General features: G+C 45.8%; 1 protein-coding gene across 2 annotated transcripts; it reads right to left on the reverse strand.

The window, feature by feature from the left end:
• Positions 1-529: 529 nt before the first annotated feature.
• LOC130559172 (uncharacterized) lies at positions 530-27,857 on the reverse strand. Of its 2 annotated transcripts, XM_057342104.1 has the most exons (3): positions 27,716-27,857; positions 5,283-6,637; positions 530-1,979 (listed from the first exon to the last, which is right to left on the reverse strand). In XM_057342104.1, the coding sequence occupies exons 2-3, from the start codon at positions 6,360-6,362 to the stop codon at positions 1,977-1,979; spliced, it is 1,083 nt and encodes a 360-aa protein (XP_057198087.1). In that variant the 5' UTR covers positions 6,363-6,637; positions 27,716-27,857; the 3' UTR covers positions 530-1,976. The 2 variants fall into 2 exon arrangements, with proteins under 2 accessions (XP_057198087.1, XP_057198078.1); XM_057342095.1 differs by lacking the exon at positions 27,716-27,857 and having other exon boundaries at positions 5,283-6,724.
• Between the last annotated feature and the right edge of the window lie 9 nt (positions 27,858-27,866).

The raw sequence follows: 27,866 nt of genomic DNA on the forward strand, positions 1-27,866 counted from the left end.
ATGAACTTGTAGCATTCTAGAGTATTTTTACTAAAATCCTTGCTTGTCGTTATGTGGGGGAAAAGAAAGAAAAAAATTGTAGCCTTTACATCTCCTATAGCAATTGCTGTTAATCTGTTTTGAAATAAGAGGAGGAAGTAGCCAATAAATAAACATTATTTCAAATGTATTTATATATATTATATTTATATAAATAAAGGTTTCAGAGTCAAGGATATCAGATTGTGTGTATATTTATTGTTCTTATCCTGTAAATTCGTGGAACAAAAACAGTCCCCACATATCTGGTTGCTACCCCTTTATTACCCAAACTTAAAATATTATTCCCTTATACCTAAACTGTAAAAAATTGCTGTTAAAAAACAGCCAAATTCTGACAGTAACATACTGTTTTTTGTTAAAACAGTAATATACTGTAGAAAACAATGCATCCTAGGCTTGCTGTTAAAAAACAGCCAAATTCTGACAGTAACATACTGTTTTTTGTTAAAACAGTAATATACTTTAGAAAACAATGCATCCTGGGCTTGCTGTTAAAAACAGCCAAATTCTGACAGTAACATACGTTTTTTTGTTAAAACAGTAATATACTGTAGAAAACAATGCATCATGGGCAATATTTTGCAGTTTAAGAAACTACTGTTAATTTACAGCCATCTGTCAACAGTAATCTACTGTTGTACTGTATGCAATGCATTGTGAGCTGTGTTACAGCCTTCAGACCCTGCTTCAATAAGAATGGACATTACGTCTTTTTTGGTTTAGACCAATAAAACTGAATGTTTCTATCATTTTATTAATACCTCACAGATTGTTTACCAAGTTAATGGTAACCTCATTGTCTTGCCCCTGTTATATTTTATTTTATTATGTTATGTTTTTCAAAAAAATCTAAATATATTTTAGAGTTGTACAACACAGGATTTTATTTATTTAATGTCCATCCCAGTGGACATGCGGTCTTAAAAATTATAAAATGGCAGACTTTTTTGCACTCCAGCTCACTACACACAATTGGAATTTCACAAACATTTATCCCTTGATTACCAAGCACAAGCATAAATATGATCAAATCAGACATCAAGTATACGCAGAAACCCAACAGGCACAATCATAGGCCCTATACAGTATATAGGCTACACATGTGGTACACAGACTAAAATACTGCAAAAAATATGTTTTTTCTATTTACTTATTGTATTACTCAGTCCTACAATAAATATGTATTTTGTTAGCAATTTTTTGACTTTGACTTCTATCACACTGTTTAGGTTTAAATTATAATTCACATGGTTAAAACATGCAATTTTATGTTGCTTCAGTTGGGGTTTCCAGTGTTGTGGACTTGAAAAAAAAACATACAAAATCGTGAAAGTTACCACAAATCCTATTTTTTTACATTTGTTTCTAAATTAAAGAACAGTTAATGTCAACTGAATATTTTTGCATATCCTTTTAGCATAGGAAAATATCAGAGGGTAAATAACAGTACAATGCAGTATTTTTCTGGAGCATGAGAATTAGTTTTCTGAAAGTTCGTGATTGTTTCGTCAGTTCAGTAAGTTCACAATTCTTTAGCGTCCCGAATCATTTTCAGTCAGGTACTTTTGGCCAGGTGGAGTTTTCCCACAAATGTCAGACTTTTCTGCCCGGAGAGGACCCACGCGAGGACGGACCATCCGTAGCGCTTCATCTGCACCAACCTGCATTTGTACGTTCAAATTACATGGTAAATAAAGCATTGTAACGCGGTTCAAATAGAAAGGAAGGAAGGAAACAGGGTCGGCGTGGCTGAGAGGATCTTTTAATTTTCAAAACAAAACACAAAGTAAAAGGAACTAATATTTAAATGCCTCCAGGCAGAAACTCTCGCTCTCTCGTTCCTTTTTCCGGTCTCTCGATCTCTCGCTCGCTCGTTCCTCTTTCCGCTTCCCCAAACTCTCCTCTTGTGCTGGTTTTTATCCTCTTCTCGCCAATCACTGAAACAAGAGACAGGTGTTTATGATCAGCCTTAGACCTACTTATTTCCCGCCGATTTCCTGCCCCTCTCTCCTCAGACTTCGCTAAACCACGCTCCCCTCGCCACATACCCCCACCGCCCGACTCAGGCCGGGGCCCCATCCGGCCTGCAGCCTCCTCCCCCCCCTCCTGGAGAGAAAGTCGGCTACCACCATCTGGGTCCCCGGTCTGTGGACCACCTGAAACTTAAAGGGTTGTAAGGCCAGATACCAACGGGTGATCCGCGCGTTGGTATCTTTCATCCGGTGGAGCCATTGGAGGGGCGCGTGGTCCGAACAGAGCGAAAACTCCCTGCCCAGGAGATAATAGCGGAGGGTGAGGACGGCCCATCTGATTGCCAAGCATTCCTTCTCAATGGTGCTGTACATAGTCTCTCTCCTCGAGAGCTTCCGACTTATGTACAGCACCGGCCGTTCCTCTCCCTCTACCTCCTGGGACAGGACTGCTCCCAGCCCTCTGTCCGACGCGTCCGTCTGTAAGAGAAAGGGGAGATCGAAATTAGGAGCGTGCAATAGCGGTCCGCCACACAGAGCAGCCTTTATTTGGGTGAAAGCCTGCTGGCACGGCTCCGACCACTGGACGGAATTTGGCGCCTCCTTTTTAGTGAGGTCAGTCAGCGGGCTGGCGAGGGTCGAATAGTCATGTACGAACCTCCTGTAATATCCCGCCAGCCCCAGGAACTGCCTCACCTCCTTTTTGGTCTTGGGCCTCGGTGAGGCTGCAATCGCTGCCGTCTTATCAATTTGGGGACGCACCTGCCCGTGACCCAAGTGGAAGCCCAGATACCTAACCTCCACTCGCCCAATTGCACACTTCTTCGGGTTCGCCGTGAGTCCCGCTCCTCTCAGCGATCTCAAGACCGCATTTAAATGCTGCATATGCCGCTGCCAATCATTACTATAGATGATGATGTCATCCAAGTAAGCAGCGGCATATGCCACATGTGGACGCAGTAGGCGGTCCATGAGACGCTGAAAGGTAGCTGGGGCTCCGAATAAGCCGAAAGGAAGTGTGACAAATTGGTGTAAACCAAACGGCGTAGTGAAAGCTGTTTTTTCTTTGGATAAAGGAGATAAGGGGATCTGCCAATACCCTTTTGTCAAATCCAATGTCGAAAAAAAATGAGCCGAACCTAGCCGATCAAGCAATTCGTCAATCCGCGGCATTGGATATGCGTCGAATTTCGACACAGCGTTCACCTTACGGTAGTCCACGCAGAACCGGACCGAGCCGTCAGTTTTAGGAACTAAAACTATCGGGCTAGCCCAATCGCTACTGGACTCCTCTATTACTCCCATCTCTAACATGGCGCCTAATTCTTCCTGAACCACTTTTTTTTTGTGTTCAGGCAATCGATATGGCCGACTACGTATTACGACTCCCGGTGTGGTCTCAATATGGTGCTCAATGAGTGAAGTCCGGCCAGGCAGAGGCGAGAACACATCGGCAAAACGAGCCTGCAACTTGGCAACATCAGTGATCTGGGACGGTGAGAGGTGATCCCCGCCCGGAGCCAGCGTGATAGATCGGATCCTTCCCCCCACCTCTGGCCCGAGATCATCCTCTCTCCCCACCACCGTCGCCAGCATCACTGCGTCCGCCTCACTCCATTTTTTAAGGAGGTTGAGGTGGTACAATTGATGTGTATCGTTTCTGTCCGGTCTTACCACCTCATAATTGAGATCCCCCACTCGCCGTGTAACCACAAAGGGTCCTTGCCACTTGGCGAGTAATTTTGAGCTAGATGTGGGTAGTAATACGAGGACTTTCTCTCCCGGTGTAAATTGACGTAGTCTAGTGCCCCTATTATATTGCCGGCTTTGTCTGTCCTGGGCCTGTAACAAATTCTCCATAGAGAGCCGCCCCAGCGTGTGGAGTTTTGTTCTCAGGTCCATGACATACTGAATTTCGTTTTTACTAGCGGTAGGTCCGTCCTCCCAAGTATCCCTTAGGACGTCCAACACCCCGCGGGGCTGACGCCCATAGAGTAACTCGAAGGGGGAAAACCCCGTGGAGGCTTGAGGGACCTCGCGCACGGCAAATAACAGGGGCTCTAGCCATTTATCCCAATTTTTGGCGTCCTCGTGAACGAACTTTCGGATCATGGTTTTTAAAGTGCGGTTAAAACGTTCGACCAGTCCATCCGTTTGTGGGTGGTAGACGCTGGTACGAATCGTTTTCACCCCCAATAACCCGTATAGTTCGCGGAGTGTCCGTGACATGAACGTCGTGCCTTGATCCGTGAGAACCTCCTTGGGAATTCCCACGCGGGAGATTACCGAGAACAGAGCGTCCGCTACACTCTTGGCAGAAATATTGCGGAGCGCCACTGCCTCGGGGTATCGTGTTGCATAGTCCACAATGACCAATGCAAAGCGATGCCCTCGTGCCGATCGCTCTAACGGCCCGACCAGGTCCATACCAATTCGTTCGAAGGGGACCTGTACTAGAGGGAGAGGGCACAATGGTGCTTTTGGGGTGGCCGGTGGGTTTACCAACTGACATTCACGACAAGTGGCGCACCATCTGCGCACATTCTCGTGGATGCCCGGCCAAAAAAAACGGGTCGTTAGGCGATTTAGTGTCGCGGTTTGTCCTAAGTGCCCTGCCATTGGATTTGAATGAGCCGCCTGGAAAAGCATTTCCCGGCGGTTCTTTGGGACGACCAATTGTGTTGTATCCTCTTTTGATTGAGTGTCTTGGGTCACTCGATACAACCTGTCTTTTATAATGGCAAAATATGGATAGGTGAGCGGCCGTGCTGGTTGGAGAGGCTGCCCGTCTATCGTGCGGACCTGTTCAAAGGCATTTTTGAGCGACTCATCTCGAGATTGATCCAGGGGAAAATCATCGCACGATGAGAGATTCTTCCTCTCAATCGCTCTCTGTTCCCCTGAACCCGCCGTCGATGGTCCCGGCTCGGCCTCTCCAAGCTGCACCACCGCCCCCTTCCGCTCAGCTTTGCTCCAAGAGACACCCGCACATAAATGTCCCAACAAAACGCTAAAATCTGGCCAATTTGTCCCCAGAATTAACGGGTGTCGGAGGTGCGAATTAACGGCTACCTCAACCGTATACTTTTTCCCCCTAAATTGTATCGACAGAGACACTAAGGGATAACTCACCACCTCCCCGTGCACACACCTTACCTTAACCTCACGGCTCGTATCCAATGCCGTAGAATGAATCACGCCTGGGTGGATCGAGGTTTGGTTACAGCCTGAATCCACCAAGGCCTGATAGGTACCCCCCTTTATACTCACAGGTATTTGGTACAGGCCAGCTTGATCGAGGGCAGCCCGCGGGGCGTCGGGGATCCGGATCACCGCACCAACCTCCATAACCGGACACCTCTTGATGAGGTGCCCCGGATCCCCACACCGCCAACAGGCCGGCCCAGGCCTACCCGCCGCCCCAGTGGCAGGAAGCAGGCCAAGGGATTGGCGAGAAGAGGCAGGTATGAAGGGAGAGGAAGTTGACGTCCCGGAAGCCTCGCCACGCCGGAGGGTGGCTTTAACATTCGGCAGGAACCTGGATCCCGGGCCGCCTCGGGCCTGAGCCGCTGCCTGCGGTACCGGACGGGACCTAGGTACAGGAAAAAAAGAAAGAGGAGAGTTTTGAGGTTCGCCGACCCCACGGCACGCCGCCATGTGGTCCTCCGCCAACTGGACGGCCTGGGACAGCGATGCCGGCCGGTGGCACTGTACCCACTGAGCCGTCTCCGTGGGCAGCCGTCCCACGAACTGCTCCAGAACCACCCGCTCCACGATCGTGTCGACATCGCCGTCGTCGTCCAGCAGCCATTTGCGGCAGGCGTCCCGGAGCCGTTGGGCAAACACGAAGGGCTGGCCGCCGTCCCCAAGCTCCAGCGACCGGAAGCGCTGGCGCTGCTGCTCCCGGGTCAGTCCCACCCGCTGGAGGATGGCCTTCCGGAGGTCCGCGTAGCTCCGGAGGTTCTGCACCGGCAGCTGTTGGGCCGCGAGCTGGGCCTCCCCCGATAACAGCGGAATAAGCCGGGCGGCCCAGCTGTCCCGGAGCCAGCCAGATACCTCCGCGGACCTCTCGAAGAGCTCCAGGAAGGCCTCTGGGTCATCCTGCGGCCCCATCTTATGCAACAGCAGTGGGGCAGACGGGCCGACGGCCGATGGTGCCCCCTCGGAATGCCCTTGGTGTGTAATCCAGCCCCGGAACAGCTCGCGGTCATCCGTCTGGGCCTGGAGGAGCAGCTGGAACCTCTTCTCCTGCTCTTTTTGTAGGTCCAGCAGCGCCTGATGGTGCTCTTGATGGAGTCCCGCGAGCGCCTGGATGACGTCTGCAAACAGCGTGGTTGGCGGAGTTTGCATGTCGGCGGCGTTCTCCTTTACACTGGTTTCGGCACCAGTGTAACGCGGTTCAAATAGAAAGGAAGGAAGGAAACAGGGTCGGCGTGGCTGAGAGGATCTTTTAATTTTCAAAACAAAACACAAAGTAAAAGGAACTAATATTTAAATGCCTCCAGGCAGAAACTCTCGCTCTCTCGTTCCTTTTTCCGGTCTCTCGATCTCTCGCTCGCTCGTTCCTCTTTCCGCTTCCCCAAACTCTCCTCTTGTGCTGGTTTTTATCCTCTTCTCGCCAATCACTGAAACAAGAGACAGGTGTTTATGATCAGCCTTAGACCTACTTATTTCCCGCCGATTTCCTGCCCCTCTCTCCTCAGACTTCGCTAAACCACGCTCCCCTCGCCACAAGCATTTTTTTACTTTTATCGAGAGTATGTGGTTCAGAAAGTAAGTATTATCAAGTAATGTTTGAAATTGCTGCTTAACAAGCTGTAGTTAGTAAGTAACTTACGCTCGTCATCTCCGAGATATAACCCAAATGTTCATATTTACTTGCATTTTACAGACCCCAAGTATTTTCGGCTTGTTTTGTCATCTCTGAACTTTCAAAACTGTGGTTATTGCAAACTGGCTAACGTTAGTAATCTTAAACAGTCTATTGCTAATGCTAATAACAGTAGCTGCAAATCACCACTAAACGTAATGTTTGAAATTGCGATGATTTTACGTTTAAATGTGGCTTATGTTTGAAAGGAAAGCAAACTGATAGTTTGAGTGTTTAGCAAATACAGATTGATTTAGCATCACTTGCGTAATGATTAGACATGGTGATGGAAAAAAATGAGAGGGAAGAGAAAAATATTTTTTAAAGCTTTCGCGTTATCTCGCAAAACGTTTGCGTTCACGCGAGAAACATTGCGTTCTCTCGCAAAGATATTTGCGTTCCCTCGCAAACATATTTGCGTTATCTTGCAAAACATTCAAACGTCCTGTTGTCCCGCTCCGTACATTAACAATGGAGCGGTTTATAGTAGATTCCCTATAACTCGTGAGCTAAACGTTGTTATAACACAAATAACACACAATTCCTTAGATTAGGATCTACCCAGTCTTCCTCAAAACGAGAATATAAATTGATATCATCTGAGCAGGTGTAACGGAGGCCAGCTAGTGAAGAGCTGTGCAGTGTGTAAACCTCACTCCCCGCCAACAGAGACGCTCTAGCGACAGACGCTACAGACTGCGGTGTTTAGCCTCCGGACCGATGCCGGTTCGAGGCCCGTGCAGAGCGGTGCTAGTGGGACCGGTCACACAGGCGACATGGACAAGTCCAAAGGAACCCTCTGCAAAGTGACTGTAAATCTGAAAAGCGTTACTACAAAAATAGTAATTAATAACTTAAATGTTACACAGTGAAGTCTCACCAAATTCAGTTTACACATTAATGCTCTCCTGCTGAATTTAAACTGGTTTTAGTTATACTACAGTATGTAACACTGAAGTTAATGACTATTATTAGTAGCCTAATGATATTAGGGTTTTCACTTTGCAGACGATCCCTTCGGTATTGTCTCAGCCAGCTCCCGCCTGAGATCAATAAAAGGCTCGATTTGTGGAAAATTAAGTTAAAGTTCATTGTTTACGTTACATAGAATGAGGTGTAATTTGTGTTATAAGAACGTTTAGCTCACAAGTTATTTGGTCCGGGAATCTGCGACTATAGACCAATGTTTATGTAGCCTACGGAGCTAGTCTTAAATTCTGCCCACGGGACATTAAACATGAAGTGTTTGCGAGATAATGCAAATATGTTTGCGAGAGAACGCAATGTTTCTCGCGTGAACGCAAAAGTTTTGCGAGATAACGCGAAAGCTTTAAAAAATATTTTTCTCTTCCCTCTCATTTTTTTCCACCACCATGTCCCTAAAAGAGCTCCGTATAATACTAATATTGGTCACATGGAAAATTAGCGATTTATTCTCGTCTCATTTCCGACATATTTGAGCCTTATATCGCTGCATATTTAGTGTTTAGTGTCAACGCTTATCTAAATGTTGATTAAATTTAATTTGAGAATTTTTTTGTTTTCTGCTGTTTTACAGTGTTCCATGGAATACATAAGGGAGAAAAACAAGCAACCAACGTTATGGTCATCTGCAACAGATGGTTGATGGATAGTTCCTAATTACATATTTGAATGCCAGCACCTTTAGTATCTCATAAGACTCTTAATAAATGTACTCTCATGTTTTAAAATGTTTTATGTAAAGTTTAGAGGGGGTAGCCTCTGTTATTTAACCTGTTTTATTGCCATTGTTTTTATTTGTAAGTTTCAATTATTTGTTTTGCTACTGAAAACTTGACTTGGTTGCTTGGTACTTGAGTCATTCTTTTTTTGTGTTGCTGCTCTTAAATAAAAAAAGTTGTTTATGTCCTAATTTTATTAATATTTTTTTATTATAGATATTTTATGTTAAGTAGACATGTGTAGCCCAAAGGACAATATTGTGCAATAAAGATTAAGTTAAAAAACAGCTATGTACCTTCGTTAATTCTTACAGCAATATACCGTAAAATAATTCCACAGCATGAATAACGTAAAATTACAATAAATTACTGGCGTCTCTGCTGCCAGTATTTAACTATTAAATATGGGATAAACAGCAATGCACTGTATTTCGTTTTTACAGCAATATACCGTGAAAACATTTCACAGCATGAATAACGTAAAATTACAATAAATTACTGGTGTCTCTGCTGCCAATATTTAACTGTTAAATATGGGGGAAAACAGCAATGCACTGTATTTTGTTTTTACAGCAATGTACCGTAAAATAATTTCACAGCATGAATAACGTAAAATTACGGTAAATTACTGGCGTCTCTGCTGCCAGTATTTAACTATTAAATATGGGATAAACAGCAATGCACTGTATTTCGTTTTTACAGCAATATACCGTGAAAACATTTCACAGCATGAATAACGTAAAATTACAATAAATTACTGGTGTCTCTGCTGCCAATATTTAACTGTTAAATATGGGGGAAAACAGCAATGCACTGTATTTTGTTTTTACAGCAATGTACCGTAAAATAATTTCACAGCATGAATAACGTAAAATTACAGTAAATTACTGGCGTCTCTGCTGCCAGCATTTTACCGTTATTTTACAGAACAATTTTTTACAGTGTACACGTATACTGTAGGTACACTCTAATTACCACAATTTACACCATAAATTTAGGTTTACGTACAGAGTTCTTTGCGGATTGTATATCTGGTTGCTAACCCTTTATTACCCAAACTAATATTTTGTTCCCTTATACTTACACGTAGGTACACTGTAGTTACCAAAACTTACATCGTAAATTCAGTTTACTTACATAGTTCTTTGCGGGTCGTAATCTAAAGCAGTAACTCTGAATCTGATGATGTGTGAAGAAAAAATAAAACTTTAGTGCGTCATTATGCATAATGCATAATCAGGTTGCTGCCCATCAGGGGCGTCGCAAGTGGGGGTAAAGGGTGACTGAGTACATATGGCCTTGGCATGTGAGGGGCCTTGAAGTTCCTGAAATTATATTTATTATTATTTTAAAATTGTGCACCTATTCTGTTCGTCTGTGCATCTTTTCTTTCCTCTGCTAATTTTGAGAAGCTTCAGCAGAAGTCTGTCATGTCTCACCGCAAACTGCATGATAGGCTGTATGAGTAAAGGCCCGGTCATACTGGACTTTCCACGTCCGTATCCGTCTCGCGCACAAACGCGTCCACACACCTTCCTGCGCATACTCATAACAGATTAAGCGCGGATGTCCGAGTTCAACACATGCGCAATACAAATTGAGTATGTGTGCTCTACCAGACCGTCAGAGGGCAGCGCTGAGTCACGTCATTTACAGACCCACTGCAAATTAATGATTGAGGAAGTGTTTTCGCCATTGCAAACAATCCGAGCAAACAGCAAGACAACAAGAACAACAACCAAACAGTATTGAGAAGGATATGCTTCTAAGCTTACTGTTCTTGGTTTCAGCGTGTTGGTTTTGTATCATTCTTCTTCGACAACGGCACACGAAAACTACGTAATGCGGACGGACGGACTATACTTCTCGCTTAAAGTGGAATGGACTCACATCCCTGGACCATATGTCAGGGTCCAAGTTGTCAAAATAAGGGGCATAGCAAAAAGTTCCCAAGCATAGTAAGATTTATTCCACAAAAATCTTCAAAATCCACATAAACAAGGAATCCACATACAAGTTAATTTAGGAAACGAGGTCAACAAAAATAAACTGAGCTCAATAAAACAAATGCTAGCTCAGAGTAAACTGCTCTGTGCAGCTAACCAAACTGACCTGTCTCATCAATTCCAGAGAGATCTTTCTGCCATGTCATAGAAGGAGTCACTTGCCGGTTAGAGACAACATCCTCCTCATCCCGACCCTCCAATGGGTCTTCAGCATTCAACATTGGATTGAGGTTGGGAGTGGTGGTTGTACGTGCTTGTGCCTCTAACTGCAACAGGCTGAACTGATGTTGTAGGCCTTTAAAGTGGCGTTCTTGTTCTACATGCTCTTGATCCCTCTGTATTTCCCGAACATCCATCTTCGTCATGAATGCTCTTAACAAACCAGTCAAGTCTGCTAATGTTGGCTCTTTACCCTCAGCTTCTGCTTGAGCTACTTCGCTCACTTCCCATGAGACCATACCTTCCTCCAGCTCTTGAGCACCATCAGACTCCTCCACCGGAGCAACTCTCACTGCTGGTTTCCTTCCTCCTCGATTCATGATATCGAATCCTCACAGCCGACAAAAACAGAAAAAGTTATAGTTGGAGAGAAAAAAAACTTGGGAAACTATGCCCCTCTACTGGCTGGAAATCCCACCGCTGCCACCATAAAGCATTCTGTTATCACTCCGCAAGAGATCGTCTCGGTTACGACTGTAACCACTGTTCCCTGATGGAGGGAACGAGATGTTGTGTTGAGAGACAGACTTGGGTTTGATCTTGAGAACCTATCATCTCCGAGAGGAATTTAAAACACCAATGGGCTTTGGCGAATGGCACAGGTACGCCAGTCCCCGGCCCGTGCAAACGGGTATAAAAGGGAGGCGGCGGCAGCCATCATTTGTACCGACGGCCATCAAGGGCAGTGGCGTTTGTCTCTATTAGCGAGATGCCATCCGGCGCCATAAGAACACTGGGGACACAGTTCTCCTCGTTGAAGAGTGTGTTATGGAGGCCACATCCTACCACAAGGGGAGGTTACATGTGGAGACATCAACATGGTCTCACCAGTGGGGAGAACAACATGCGAGAAATTGTGTAAGCCCAAATGGGGGGACAGAACCCAGGTGGTGTAATCCACCGAAGGGGAGGTCACAGGTTCACCGACAGGGGAACCAAGAGTGAGGAATTCAACATACGGGATGACCCTGCAGGGGAGTCACTTCGTATGGGGCAACAGTCCTAATATAGGGGTCCACCTGAGCAGGGCGACTCTACCAGTACTGGACCTGGTTCAAACAGACCGCTCCGCCCGGTCTGTTACCATAATGCCAATGCTTAGTGATGGATGGAATGCATATACTTCGACCTAAGGGGGAAGTAGGGAGGCTAAGATAGCGCACTAGACTTGCCTGGAGAGGGGAGAAGGCGCTTTCGCAGGCGTATGCCAAAACCAGTTGCCAGCCTTATACGCCGGCAGCTTGTAAAACACGAGCTGACACTGGTTCCACGCAGAGGTTGTAAAACCTTGTGAAGTTACTGGGTGTAGCCCAACCCACAGCACTACATATGTCTGCCAGAGAGGTGCCCTGAGCCAGTGCTCACGAGGAGGCCATACCCCGAGTGGAGTGGGCTCTCACTGCAAGCGGGCACGGGCGATCTTGGGACTGGTATGCCAAAGTGATGGCATTCACAATCCAGTGCGCCAATCTCTGTTTGGAGACAGCCCTCCCCTGGTGCTGTCCCTCATAACAGACAAAGAGCTGCTCAGAGCTTCTAAGGCTCTGCGTGCAGTCCAAGTAGAGGCGCAGTGCGCGTACTGGACACAACATGTTGGAGGTTGGGTCTTCCTCCCCAGAGGGGAGCGCCTGCAAGTTCACCACCTGGTCCCGGAAGGGAGTGGTGGGAACCTTGGGCACGTAACCGGGCTGGGGTCTCAGGATAACGTGAGAACTACCAGGCCCGAATTCTAGGCACCCATGGGACACGGAGAATGCCTGGAGGTCCCCCACCCTCTTTGTTTCTGATATAGTATTGCAGTATATTTGTAAGCCTGCTTAAATGATTGAAATCAATCTCGGAGGTCTAAATTAACACCAAATTCACTGTTCTTAGCCTTCACAAAAATTAGGCAGGATACTATGAGAGTTATATTCAGCAGACAACCCAAAAAATAGTTGGAATTGAATATACAGGGCAGGCTGCTGACTTTTAAAACAAATTATGTTTCATTAACAAAGTTTGGGACGAGCACTTGCAGATAACCTGGCTGGCTTGCTATGATCAATCTCACCAATCAGATAAATAACCCGGCTGGTTTCCATGACCAATCTCACAAATCATCCTTTTAGCTCAGGGAAAAAAAACCTATAAAAAGACAAGACGCCTTACCCTCATTCTCTCTACATTTTCGCAGCATCCCTCCTCCGCCCCGACTTGGCATTAAACTTTTAAAGAAATATTAATTGGCAATCTCAGTTACAGTCATGTAGCATCAAGTGGCGTTATTACTACCATTTAGGCAGTACTAGATTTTAGTTTAGCAATTTACTTAAAAATAGCGTGGAGGGGCCCCAAACATTGCCTTTGCACAGGGCCCGAGATTCTGCGCTACGCCCCTGCTGCCCATATACGCAGGGACCTGCATAGAAATTTATAGAAGTGTGGCATTAGGCAGGTCATTCCACCAATGGCAAACAAAGATATGGATACAGATCAGCCAACATAAACAACTAGCCAAGCAATAATAAGAGATTCTTCTTAAAAATTTGCACCTATTCTATTATCTCCATTGTATTTTGCATTTAATTAAATGTTCTTCACCGCAGCTGTTCATTGATGCAATCAACCTGGCATCCCTTGTGTACAGCAGCATCCGATGTTGGTGGTATGTCAAGTTGAAATGCATTATGAGGTGACGTGTAATGCAGTATTTGGGTTGAAGCTCTTGTTTGGTGCGATGATTTATTCAGTGTCAGGACTGTTGAACTGTAGTCCCAGCTGCTGCGATGGCATTATTTCTGTATTTTTTACTCCCTTTGGAAAATCCAGTCAGTAAAAGAAGGTTATGCGACACCTCTCTGCCACTCAGAGACTTATCGTCATCCCATTCATGTTGGGAAATAGCTGTTGTGACATTTCTCCCCGGTACATTTTAAATGCAATTTCCTGAATTAAAAGCACTCCATCAGAGCTAACTCGAAGAAGCACTTTTCATTAATAGTCAGGAGAGAGAGACAGAGAGAGGGCTGAATATTTATGGAGCCAGTGGGAGATAAGTAGGTATTTGTTTGCAAAAATGCGATAGCCTTTCCTATGCCAACAAGTAAGCATCGTTCCCTTTTTCCTCCAACTGTTTTTCAGCTGTCGCCAGTAGAAACTGTACCGCCACTGGCAGTTAGATTTTCTTTCTTTCTTTCTTTCTTTCTTTCTTTCTTTCTTTCTTTCTTTCTTTCTTTCTTTCTTTCTTTCTTTCTTTCTTTCTTTCTTTCTTTCTTTGTAGTTCTATTGTTGCCACCTTTGCTTGAAAAAAATGAACAATACATTACATGTTTGCTGATGCTGAAATCATAATTTGTGCATGCCACGTATACATCCAGCAATAGGCTGCCAAAAAAAAGAGGTAATTTAAAGCAAATCTCTCCCAACAACATTCGTAGTCCTGTTTCCCAGCCACGCTGGCCGCTGGTGAATGGTTTAGAGGGTGGAAAGTTTAACACCAGCTGTGCCAATGACTTTAAAGAGCTCATTGAAATTTTCACAGCTTGACATATCCAGTGTATCAGCTATGGAGTTTCTCTCCCTCTCCTGCTGTTGTGATAGTTATAAAAATACTGTCTGCTGGCTGGGCAGCACATACCGTTGTTGTGCTTATTAAGTGTTTATGTACTTAAAGGGGCAGTCCAAAAAAAAAATACACGTATAACAATGTGTAATATATTAAGCTGTTGACTACATATCATGTCCATGGCCATGATCTTATTTTTTGGTGAGGATTTGGTGCAGGTTGTTGCAGTTTTACACAGAAATGCTCTATAGATGCAGATGCTATGGTTTCCACCAAGTAATTTACAAATGTGGGAGTGTGTACGTGAAAGTGATATACACTGACAGAGTTTGGTGATGGTGCTGAGTCACCTGTCTCTCACACTCATTCTCTTTGAATGTTAAATTTGCTCAACAGCCTAACATCTCTCTCTTTTGATTCTTTGAACTGACTGGAGATCAGTCGTGCCCAAGCCCCCAGCATCTATTTCATCTCGTGTGCCTGTGAGGAGATTATATTATGTGCTTCTCAGCAGGAGAAGACCACATTGAATGAGTTTTTTTCTACACGTCCAGTCATTTTTAGTTACGTTTGACAACAAAAACAGCTTCTGGCAAAATTAATATGCAGTATATGAATATTAAATTTAATGCAATATAATTTTATTATAAACGCATTGATTCGCTTCAGAAGTCCTTTGTTAAGACCACAGAGCCGTGTCGAACAGGTCTTTGATCGATGGATGCACTTTTTGAGTTCCCTCACCTGTTTGTAGTTAACCTGGTCACTTCTGTCTATATAAGCCTGGTCTGTTCTTTCAATCTTTGCGAAGTCTTGTTTAGTGTTACATCCTGCATTTCTGAGCATTCGCTTATATTGGATATCGTGTATGACCTTTGGACTGTATTTTGGTGTTGTGAACCTCTGCTTCGTCCAGGATGGACGCTTCTGAGTTCCCTGCCTCGTCCAGGATGGACGCTTCCGAGTTCCCTGCCTCGTCCAGGATGGACGCTTCTGAGTTCCCTGCCTCAGTCAAGATGGCTGCTTGGGCTTTCCCTGCAGCCCGGCCAGCACCTCTGTGCCTTTCAGCCCGGCCAGCGCCTCCGTGCCTTTCAGCCCGGCCAGCGCCTCCGTGCCTTCCAGCCCGGCCAGTGCCTCCATGGCTTCCAGCTCTGCCAGCGCCTCCGTGGCTTCCAGTTCTGCCCTGGACTACGCCTCCTGCTCCGCCGGCACCGCCTCCAGCTCCGCCCTGGACTCTGCTTCCGGCTCCTTCTCAGGCTCTGCACCAAGGCCCAGGTCCGCCTCTGCTCCACGGCTCTAGCCCTGTTCCCCTTCATGGGCCTATCGTGCCAGTCAGCACAACCTTTTTTCATGTCACTCAGCATGACTTTTAATACACAGATCGTGTGTGTTTGTACAAACTTTATATATTTATAACCCAATATCAAAAGAAGTCGTACATATTTTAGGAGGTGGCTAACCAACACCTCACCTCAAAGCCTAAAATCACAGCCGCAAAGACTAATTTTGCTAAAAACGTGAGTTTTACGAGATAAAAAAGCAACGATAAATGGCACCCCTAACCCAGCCCCTAAAATTAATATTACAGGAGCCAGAGGGATGAGGGAGCCTGGTGGAGCTGGTGGGATGACAGGCCACGGTGGAGATGAGGCAGGCTTGGGCTCTCCTTCTGCGGTGGGCTCTGGTTGAGGCTCCATGCAGCGGAGTGATGGCTGGCTGGTCTCTGGCAAAGTCCTTAACGGAGCTGATGGTGAACGGAGAGTCATTGCTCACCAGCACCCACTCCGCAAAAGTGGCGAAACTCCCCTTGGGACCGTTCGCTGGAGGCGTGCCTTACACTGTTTGCTCAGGCCGTGGTGGTAAAAAACACAAACGAGCGGTCAGGTAAGTGGGTAAGGCACGCCAGATCTAGAATGTCTCTGGTGTAGTCCTCCAACGAATGGTCTCCCTGCTCCAGACAGAGGAGCTTGATGGCTGGAGAAACCATCGGGGAGTGCAGGGAAAAATTGCCGCTATAAAAACTTACTTTATCGGTCTGCTATTCTATCACGAAATTGCTCTGCAATTCAAGCGCACAATGAAAAAGTAGAATCCAAAAGTATTTTAATAAACAACCAGGGAGAAATCCGAACACAACCAAACGATATAATGGCAGACAATGAACTGAGGAGTTGTGTTGAGAGACAGACTGGGGTTTGATCTTGAGAACCTATCATCTCTGAGAGGAATTTTAAAACGCCAATGGGCTTGGCGAATGGCACACGCACGCCAGTCCCCACCCGTGCATACGGGTATAAAAGGGAGATCATTCAAAAGGCGGTCATGCATTCACCCTTTGGGCTGAGGAACCTGAGAGGTATCTCCCGGTCGCTGCAGCGGGTCGGCGAAGCAATGTAGCATGAAGACACAACGTCTCGTTCCCTCCATCAGGGAACGGAGGTTACAGTCGTAACCGAGACGTTCCCCTTCAGTCGGTCTCTTGACATTGTGATGAGAGACAGACTGGGGACCTATCTTTACACGCCACGGCGCTGAGCCGCATGATGACCTCAAGCGGAGCGACACTGACTGGACTAGCGAGTCACAAGTGAGCGCTACCGCGAGACGTAATCTTCCAGTGGGATCAGCACTAGTAGCATACTGAGAAGCTTGAACTGACGGCCATCACGGGCGGTGGCCTTCGTCTCTATTAGCGAGATGCCGTCCGGCGCCGTAAGAACACTGGGGAAACACTGCAGGTTCACCACCTGGTCCCGGAAGGGATTGGTGGGAACCTCGGGCACGTAACCGGGCCGGGGTCTCTGGATAACGTGAGAACTACCGGGCCCGAATTCTAGGCACCCATGGGACACAAAACATGCCTGGAGGTCCCCACCCTCTCGATAGAAGCGAGCGCCATCAAGAGTGTCATCTTCATTGTCAGATGAGGAAGACTGGCGCCTCTGAGGGGCTCGAAAGGGGCCGTACCAAGGCTCTGTAAGACCACATTAAGGTCCCGAGAGGGTACGGAGCGCGTTCGAGGTGGATTCACCCTTCTCGCGCCCCTAAGGAACCTGGTGACCAGGTCATTTGGCCGAGAGACTTACCCTCCACGAGATCGTGATGAGTGGCAATAGCGGCTACATATACTTTCCACGTGGATGGGGAGAGGTTACTCTCTAGTCTCCTTGTAGGAAGGCCAACGCTGACCCGATCGAGCAATTCCGTGGGTTCTCCCCGTGGGAAGAACACCAGGACGAGAAGAGACGCCACATATAAGCATATAGACGCCCAGTGGCGGGCTCTAGCCTGCAGTATGGTCTCTCTGACCGCCGGCGGCAAGTATCCTCGTTCCGTCCATGTGCCAGACATGGAGATTCCAGAGGCCTGGCTTGGGGTGCCACACAGTGCCCTTCCCCTGCGACAGAAGGAATCGGCAGGGGAATCGGCCAGGGGGGAACTGTCGTCATCTGAAAACCAAGTCTGGTTGGGCCAGTAAGGCGCAACTAGCACTACTTGATGTCCCTCTTCCCTGACCTTGTACAGGACCTGTGCCAGGAGGCTCACTGGGGGGAAGGCGTACTTCAGCTTGTCCCGCGGCAAGCTGTGTACTAAAGCATCCGTGCCGAGGGGTACCTCGATAAAGGAGTACCAAAGCGGGCAATAGGTGGAGTCCGGGGAGGCAACAGGTCCACCTGCGCCTGACCGAACCGCTCCCATATGAGCCGGACTGTGCAGGGATGGAGTCACTATTCTCCGCGGGGCGTCCCCTGATGAGAGAGCGCTTCGGCTGTCCGGGGTGAAGGTGGCTCGCAGGGACTTGGTCACCTGCTGACTCCAGAGGAGGAGGTGTCGGCGAGTCTTGACATCTGTCGTGAGCGTATGCCACCTTGGTTGATGTACGCCATGGCAGCCATGCTGTCCGACCGGACCAACACGTTTTTGTCCTGCACGAGGGGCCAGAGCCTCCTGAGTGCCAAAAGGACAGCCAGCAACTCCAGGCAGTTGATGTGCCACCGCAGCCGGACACCCGTCTACTGCCCCGATACTGCGTGCCCGTTGCACACTGCACCCCACCCCTGCAGGGAGGCATCTGTCTTGACCACGACGTGCCTCGAACCTGCCCGAGTGGAACCCCCGCTCGGAGAAAGGTCAGATCTGACCAGGGGTTGAGGGTGCGAAGGCACTGAGGTGTTACCGTAATGCGCCTGGTGCCGGTGTGCCACGCCGCCCAGTGAACACAACTCTGAAGCCAGTACTGAAGCGGCCACATGTGCATCAACCCGAGAGAGATTACCCCTGTCAAGGACGCCATGTGCCCCAGGAGCCTCTGCGGGACCGCTGGAGTGCGCCTAACAAATTTCAGACAGTTCAGCACCGAATGCGCACGCTCGTTGAGACGCGCTGACATACGGACAGAGTCTAGTTCCATACCGAAATAAGAGGAGCTCTGCGCTGGGGAGAGCTTGCTCTTTTCTCGGTTGACCCGTAGTCCCAGATGGTCTAGGTGCCGGAGCACGAGGTACCTGTGTGTACACAACATATCTCGCAAGTGTGCCAAGATAAGCCAGTCGTTGCGATAGTTGAGTATCCGCACGCCTTGCTCCCTAAGGCAGCCTCTATGAGTTTGGTAAAAACCCGAGGAGACAGGGCCAGACCGAAGGGCAGGACCTTGTACTGATACTCTCTTCCCTCGAACGCGAACTGCAGGAACGGTCGGTGTCGAGGGAGGATGGAGACGTGAAAGTACACGTCCTTCAGGTCGATTGCCACGAACCAATCTTGGTGACGAACTGAGTCCAAGATGCGCTTCTGCGTCAGCATCCTGAACGGCAGCTTGTGTAGGTGCTTTTTCAAGAGGTGCAGATGCAGAATGGGGCGCATCCCCCTACCTTTTTTGGGCACTATGAAGTACGGGCTGTAAGACCCAGAAAACATCTTGGTTAGAAGGACGGGTTCGATCGCAACTTTCGCCAGAATGGCGGCTACCTCGTCCCGAAGCACAGGAGCGTTCTCCCCTCGAACCGAGGTGTGGAGAATGCCCCAAAACTTGGGCGGGCGCCTGGAAAACTGGATCGCATAACCGAGACGGATCGTCCTCTCTAGCCAGCGTGACGGTCTGGTGCACTCTTGCCAAGCACCCAAGAACCGTGACAGCGGAACAAGAGGGACAATCTGCTTCACCGTGCCATGGGAGGCTGGTTTGGTGACTGACAGAGTGGTCACCTCGCACGGGGTGGAACCCTGGGAAGGTCGATGGCTCTGTTTAGTTGCCTGCTTGTTGTCGCTGACTGACGCAACGTCCAGTGTAGGTTGCAGCCGGTAGCTTGGTCCTTCCAGGACACCATCGAGTCGAGGGTGCTGTGGAGGAAGAAAACCCAGGGAAAAACTCTCCTTTTGTGAGAATGTGGGACTTAATGGGAATGCAGCAGACAGCGTCCCTCTCCGACCCGTGGGCATTGGTATGGCCGGGGTCGGGCCCAATGTTAACTTCCCTGGGTTCTTCCTCTTCTGCTTAGAGGTTCTCTTAGCGGCCTGCTGACGGGGGGCAGATGCCTTCCTCCGTGGGGTCTGCGTCTCGGGTGGGCCGTCGTCTGGGAGGGCCCTGGAACCGGAGAAGCTGCCGCGGGGGGGCAGGGCTGCTGGAAAGCAGGCTGCGCTCGGGACAGTGATGACTGATAGATGGTCACGTGGCGGCACGGCAGGATCTGTTTGATTGCATCAGTCTGCTTCTGCACTGCGGAGAACTGATGTGACACGTCCTCCACTGTGTCACCAAACAGCCTGGCTTGCGAGATGGGTGAATCCAGAAGGCAGGCCTTCTGGGTGTCACCCATCTGCGCAAGATTGAGCCACAGATGCCTCTCTTGGACCACGAGTGTGGACATCGACCGACCCAAGGCACGTGCCGTGGCCTTAGTTGCGCGGAGCGTGAGGTCAGTGGGTTGGGTCATGCGAGATGGGTCGGTCTTCCCATCGTCCAGGTCCTTCAGGGCTTTAGCCTGAAAGACCTGAAGGACCGCCACAGCGTGGAGGGTGGAAGTGGCCTGTCCTGCAGCATTGTGGACAGAAGTCTAGGTCGACCTCTCCAGGTGGCAGCTGTCTGCGGGCACAGGTACACCGCGACTGCACGCTCCACCTGGGGGATGTCGACATAGCCTTTGGTCGTAAAGTAAGTAGAAGTAGGGGAAGGGAAGTAACAGCCCCCGAGCCCGCTAGCCTGGAACGCACCGAGAACGGTGCATTCCTGGACTTAGTGAGCTCCTCATGCACCTCCGGGAAAAATGGCACCGGGGCGGTGCGTGGCTTTTGACCACGCTCCGACCCCAGAAACCACAAAAATCGGTCAAGCATGGCTGACATCTCAGCGGCGGCCTCATCTTGAGCTCGACCACCTAGGGTCAGGAGCTCAGAGAGGTCTTCCTCTGCCAGGAGGTAGCTGTCCAATGCTATGACAGAGAGTTCATCCTCATCTCTCTGTGGAGTCTGCCCGCTATGGGACAGTCTATCGCCGCCCATCGGGGACGAGCCAGGTGAGCGTGCTGGGGTATGGATGGACCGTGAAGCCGAAGCTGACAGAGCGACATCTATAGGAACCCCCAAATCACCCCCGCTGCTCGCCGAAGCGGTCGACTTCGCCGAAGTGGCAGTCGAACTCGCTTGGGAAGCAGACGGGGTGGCGGCAGCGCTCACAAAGAAAGTAGCCAGCCATGACCGCAACACCTTAATCACCATGTTCTCGGTTCACAGAACATGCAGGATCGACAAACCCTGCCTCAGCATGGTTGACCCCCAAGCATGTGACGCAGGTGTCGTGCCCGTCTGACTCAGGGATGAGTCTGTCACACCCAAGGACACAGCTACGAGACATGCTCGCAACTGTGAGAAATTTGCTCTTTTAGGTCTGTAGCTCGCTGCCGAGACGCCCAGGGGAAGTCCGCTCTCAGGAGGGAGAAGTCCGCTGCTCTGTGTCGTAAATCCAGCAGTATCATGAAGAGTCTCGAAGAGATAATGCTTGACAATCATATGCCACGCAGGTTCCGAAGAACAAAGGATGAATGAATGACTGCCGCCATATTCCTTTTATACCCGTATGCACGGGGTGGAGACTGGCGTGCGTGTGCCATTCGCCAAGCCCATTGGCATTTTAAAATTCCTCTCGGAGATTATAGATTCTCAAGATCAAACCCCAGTCTGTCTCTCAACACAACGCTGAGTGGCCGACTGAAGGGGAACCAGGGTTAATTTTTAACCCATCAGAGACTTAATTGAATTACTCCTTTAATATGTTACTTGGGAAACCCTCACAACACTTTAGCGCATTAGTCTTCGAAGACAATGTTGGTGTTTGTGTGGTATGTTTTATTTTTACATTACATCACCAAAATAATAGAGCAATAATGTCATCCCTTTCTTTACCAGTCTCAATATAGCATGAAAGTTTTCATTTGTAGTCTTTTTATTTGTTTGTTGGGAAACTTGACAGGATTCTGGCACATAAATCCTCCTTTTATAATGATGGCTTGAAAGCAGTTTTTTCAAGTGTTTTCTATCATGCTTGTGGTGCTGCTATCAGCGGCCCTCTGCTGATTAATTGTTCACAGGACCCAGGTGGAGAAGAGGAAAGGACCAATTGTGTTCTTAATCTCGCTCTCTCTCTCTTACTTTCCAAATTCTGACAGCAGGGCGGACTGAAGTACTCAGCACATGAATATTAATGCCACATGCCTCAACAAGATGCTCGCTAATCTTTTCTCTTTTTTGTCTCTGAAGCAAATTCTTATTGCAGAACAGTCATCTGCAGAACAAGCTGCACCGCATGAGTTTGCCGGGCCTCTATTTTTACAATGTTTGATTAGTCTTTGAGTTTAGAAATAAGAGTGTGTGTGTGTTTATACTGCAGTCTCCCTTGTCTTTTGCTTCTGTCCTTTTCATTGTCTTTGTTCTTTTTTGCTACAGTAATACATCTATTTACTTTACTTTCTTTGTTATATCTTTGCATTTTGACTGCTTTACTACAAACAGACACGTCATTTTGACATGTTACAGTAATCTAATAAAGTCAGGTTTGATGACATCATCAGAATACAACACTACAAAAGATATACTATAAAAGGAAGTAAGTAAAAATGTTATAAAAACTTGTGCTGTATAAGGCAGTGGTTTTTGTTGAAAAAACCCCTTGGGTGTATCGCTTTGTGGCTCCCCAAATAAATATGAATGATCTGAAACATAGAATATGAATTAAACCAAAAACATATTTAATTGTACAATGCTGGAGCATCAATTCTTTTGGTTGGTGGTTTCTGACGTTTGATTACACAAATTTGATCAATAATGTCTATATTTCATAAAAATGCCACAAAACTGTGCTCACCCTGGATCCATGTTGGTACCGCTTAGGAGGCCATGGCCCCCAGTTTGAGAACCACTGGTATAAAGGACTACAATACTGATACGTAATATGAGATGAGATTCCACTGTGCAGACATACAGTATGTCAACACATTGTCAACACAATAAGAAAAATAAAAGACTTGTGACTTGAGCACACAGAGAAATGTTGAAGAAAACTGTAAATAAATTGCATCATTACACACAAAATGCTCATTTGTTTTTACCCCTGTTTGGGCAAATTGTGGACATATCCAATCGCTGGTTTAAATTAACCTTTAACCTAGAAATTGTCTATATTTTACCGAACAACACAGCATTTTCAGAGTGTATTGTTGAAAAGATAGCCAGGGCATTAAGCCTGTTTACAGTTTACTTCAGTTTTGGGTACAGATGCACTTTATCTGGTATCAGAAAAAATCCTGATCATTCTGTCCTGTCAATCATCATACATACATGCGTACAGGTATATACGTGGCTTGCGTATCTCCATGGAGAAATGTGCTAACTTCTGAATTCTTATACCCTGTTTAAGCCAAACTCATTTGCCATGTTTATGTGCCAGATTTAGGTATATATTTTAAGATTGGATGCAGGTAAACTAATGTGAGAGGAATCAATATCTCCTAAAATCAATAAAAACCCAAATACATTTCAGAAATCCACCACATGCCACTATAACAGGTGTTATGGTAATTGTTGAAATTTGATTCTATCCAACAGTAAAAGAAACTGAAAGTAAACTTGTATCATGCATATTAATTGGATTTCACATTACACTACACCAGTGCTTCCAATCTCTATCTCTATGTACTCATTTTCTCACATTATTGCTTTTTTGTTCTTACGCATGGAAACTTAATCTGAATTTAATTTTCACAGAAAATCACAACTGATAATACAGATAGAGGGAAATTAAAGGCAGATTAGTATAATTTATCATAGACTAACTATAACACAATATAATCATACCAAATTCTAACTCAACAAACAAACAAACTAATTTTAGCAGGCAAGACAGTTATATCAAAAAGCACTTCTGGGTGGCCAGACAATATGAAGTCATTGAAATTCCAGTGCTGCCTCCATGCCACAATTGGGTCATTGCTCTTTAGTACCACCATTCAACCTCTGGGGCAGATTCTCTGTTATAGAAATAGCAAGCGTTTGGTCAGGGGAGAAGGTCAATGCCTGTCCCTTTACCCAGCATGCACTGGACCAAGGATTTCTTTAATTCAACAGGAGACCGCAGTCATGATCTTGTCCACAGAAATTCCTATGTATTCAGAAAATCGGGGGGAGATGTGATTTAATATGACTTAGCGTGAATAAGATTTCATCCTGTTTCCCTGCGAGGTGGCCTGACGCACAAAAATATGTTCAGGGTGAAATTATATGCAGGAAAGAGACGATAAAGCAAAGTCCAAAGGATTTATTTTCAGACAATACACTTGCAAAAGACATACATTGCTTCAGATTTAAGCTTTATGGTCAGTGCACATGCTCACCAATTTTAAGGAGTTAGGGGCATGTAACCCAATCAGAGTTACCTATTACTGCAGCGGACCAAACAAAAATAAACAGCATATTTTAAACACAATATTCTATCTCTGCCTACCTATGTCATTACTTATTTCCACCCACCACTTTTCTTTCCTTCCAGCTATTTTTAAATTTTATTCTCATAGTCAGCTCACAGGTTTGTTTACTCCTTACATGAATATGAAAAACAATTGCTTCTTCAATATTGTGAGGGTTGCTCAAAAAAACAAACAAACAGGCAAATGAACAAACAGTGCTTCTTCCTACATGATTTTCTACAGAACAAGCTGGTTTAATAAAAGCAGAAATGCACACTCAATGGGCTGTGACCATTAGCTTCTGTTCTCCTCATGCTTCTTAGTCTTGTTACCCAAAGGAAAGTGATCGCAACGCACCATGGGATTTTTATACCAATGTGACGTGACAGTATTTGCTTGTGTTCTGATAATGATTTGCCCTCAATTCTGCTTTACTCCTTTGCTTCCAAAAATTAGAAGGTGGGTTCAACATGAACAGATCCGTTCTGCCCGAAGCTTTGCATGACTCACGAGAACAGATTAATTGAGATGATTTTGGCACTTTTCTTTACCCCGCTTTATTTATTGGCTTAACTTCTCGGTTTCACCAGCTTTATCTTTTGGCATCGGTGCGAATTCCAGATGAATGTCTCCAATAAATGTCATGATGTGAAACACAGCTCTAGTTCTCAGCCTCTTCGAGTGCATTCATACTTTCTTTCTTGTCTTATTTCTGGTGTTTTATTTGCTTGAGGGGTGGAGAGAAGACAGATCCTAAGTAATGGACTCACACAAGTGTAATGTTTAATGGCGACCTATCTTATTTCTCATGTTTTACATGTTGTTCATTTGGCTCGCTGCCATCAATATCTCTTACACACAAGTCCTTGTTTACCTAGCTGTTGTCCCATCCACGTTCATAATTTAGCTTCTATTTTCAGCCTTGTTATTTATGACCAACACGCCCTTCCATAACAAACCCAGTGTCTCATTCTGTTTCACCTTCTCTTCGCCTGTGGGCACAACTGTGCACATGACAACCATTTTCTTCTTTAATTAGACAACTGATACCTCCTGCACACGACCACCACTGTTACACTGTCACAACCATTGTATCACCTCACCCCCTCCAAGCAAATGAAAAAAATATAATACAGACACAAAAAGAAGTTGTTTACCCATTTTGGAGCAGTTGAGAGCAAGGCACTAAGTCGTCATGTTGAATTTTATTAAAATCGGTTTGTAATAGTGTTATGCTTATTCATCATAATTTTGAGGAACCTGCTTGTTAAACACGCACGCACGCACGCACGCACGCACACACACACACACTTGTTGCCTTCCACTCAATATGTCAATGAGAACTCTGCAATGAGGATGTCAGGATGTGTTTGTCACTTTTTACCCTCATGTGTTGTTGAAATTTGGCTTTACTGTTTGCAAACCCCCAGGGAACCCCAATGGGGTGTGTGTTAAAATAATAATAGCAATTGCTTTTAATAGCATGCTCATTTATTGTGTTCTTTTGTCTGATCCAGAATCAGTTGGCATGTTTCATGAATGACATTTCATTTTCATGTTAACCAAAATTGTTGTTTGTAATCATTTTTTTATCATGAAAATATTTCAATATTTATTATTATATTATATTATATTATTTGGTTTTGTTCAAGGTCTCTGATGCCCCAAAGTGAACATGAGAGTTAAAATCCTTTGACCTGCTGTCAATGCTACAAACACATATCTCACATCCAGTATTACTGGGGAAAACTCCACACAGCAAGTCTGAAATGAAACTAGGACGTTATCACAGACATCTTAATTGAAGTCTAACAAAGAAGCAGAAAGTGATAACTGCCAGGGTGACACAATCTTGAAATGCATAGGCAGAGGTTAACAAGCTTTACCACTCGTACATCTCTGATAAATCATTTTTTAAGTCTTTGTCAGTGTCTAAGTCTTGCTAAAAATGATTTCAGCAAAACTTTTATTTATCTGTACTTTGAACACATGTCTCACAATTATCACATTTTAAAAAATGTTAATTGATCGGTATATTGTATCACAGCTGTTTTATTCATGTTCACAGACAAGCAGCTGCATAATTATCTGTGCTTTAATCAGTACGACCATCAGCTGTGTCTGCATTATATTATCTGTTCTGTTCAAAGAAGCATCCTCTAAAACATTACTCATTATTCTGAAACTCAGAATCGTGATGTTCAGTGTCTTACACCTGCCAATTATGTCTTCACGATTCATTAGTAAAGCTCAGTCCTTCCATTTTTCCAAGGCTTTGCCCTTTGTGGCCGTGAGATTAATAGGCTCTTTAGTTTCGTGATATTGATCATGCAAAAATCTGTCATCAGGAATCTATAGAATTGCCATCAGAAGATCTTTACCTACTGCTTATTTTGAAAAAGGTACATATTTTTAAATACTCGACTGGAATATGAGACTAATTTTAAATGACAAAGCCATCCTCAATCACATATCTGGATTTGGTTGTTTATGACATGACAACATATGGTAATCGCCAACTATGAGTACTGGCCTGATAAGTGCTTTGAAACTTATCCAAAGTCAGTCTATTATTCAAGGCTCTAACAAGAGCCAGTTAACCACAAACCCAACATTCTCTTCCTCACTATTTACTGCAGAGCATTAAATAGCATGGGCAAATGTTTGATCTGATGGATCCAATAACCTTGGCAGCATGACAAAGCTATTTCACCATCTCAAGCTAAATGATTGTATTGCTTAAACAAGCTAGACCATAGACCCTGTGGAGTTTTTTTAAACACAAAAGGTCAGTTGTCAGACTTCCTGATGTGGAAGGTGAGTGATGTCAAGAAATGTTCAAAGATATTGACATATGAAATAACCAAGTGTCTCTTATCTCTCCTTTTAACAGACCTTGCCGGTTGGCCTGTAAAATCTTTCATTTCGATGCAAATGCACAGAAACTACAAAAGGAACAGAAGACATTGCTTTTAAATGCGTTGCACAGCCGCACACCTCAAGCAGTTCCTTGAATTTATCCGAGTGTTTACTGGAAGGTTTTGATTCAGTTTGATTTAGCATCTTGAATCAGTCTCTATACTGTTGGGCTAGGAAAAAGAAAAATGACTATATACTGTTCTGCTGTATTGCAGAGGTATAGAAAATCAGACATGTAATTACCTTATAGTGTGATTACTTATGCAAGGTATTGCAAAGAGGATAAGACTTGGCACTTTCTATAAAATCAGATAGTAGATTATGTCCTCACAAACCATGAATGCACAGACTGAAATAACATTTCCTCGATTCCCAAAGCATCCTTTAAGTTCCATACACGATCTTCACTATACCTGTACAGACAGGTTAGGTTTTTTAAAGTGAAAAAGGCTTTTACTGGCAGAAGATGGAAATAAAGTCATTTACCTGCAGCGGTGTGAGTCTGTTGATGCCTCTATTGTAACTGTTAGCACGAAGAGTTTTGGGGATCATGCGCTCAGTCACTTGACTGAATCAATTTAAAATGGTTTTGACAAATACTGGTTTGGAACAGACAGGTTGCTGTCTCCTCTTTTTC

This window comes from Triplophysa rosa, linkage group LG1, assembly GCF_024868665.1.
Source record: "Triplophysa rosa linkage group LG1, Trosa_1v2, whole genome shotgun sequence".
NCBI classification, from domain to species: domain Eukaryota; kingdom Metazoa; phylum Chordata; class Actinopteri; order Cypriniformes; family Nemacheilidae; genus Triplophysa; species Triplophysa rosa.

Excerpts from the sequence above, each read along its gene's own strand:
- LOC130559172 (XM_057342104.1), bottom strand. The coding sequence starts at position 6,362 with ATGCAAACTCCGCCAACCACGCTGTTTGCAGACGTCATCCAGGCGCTC.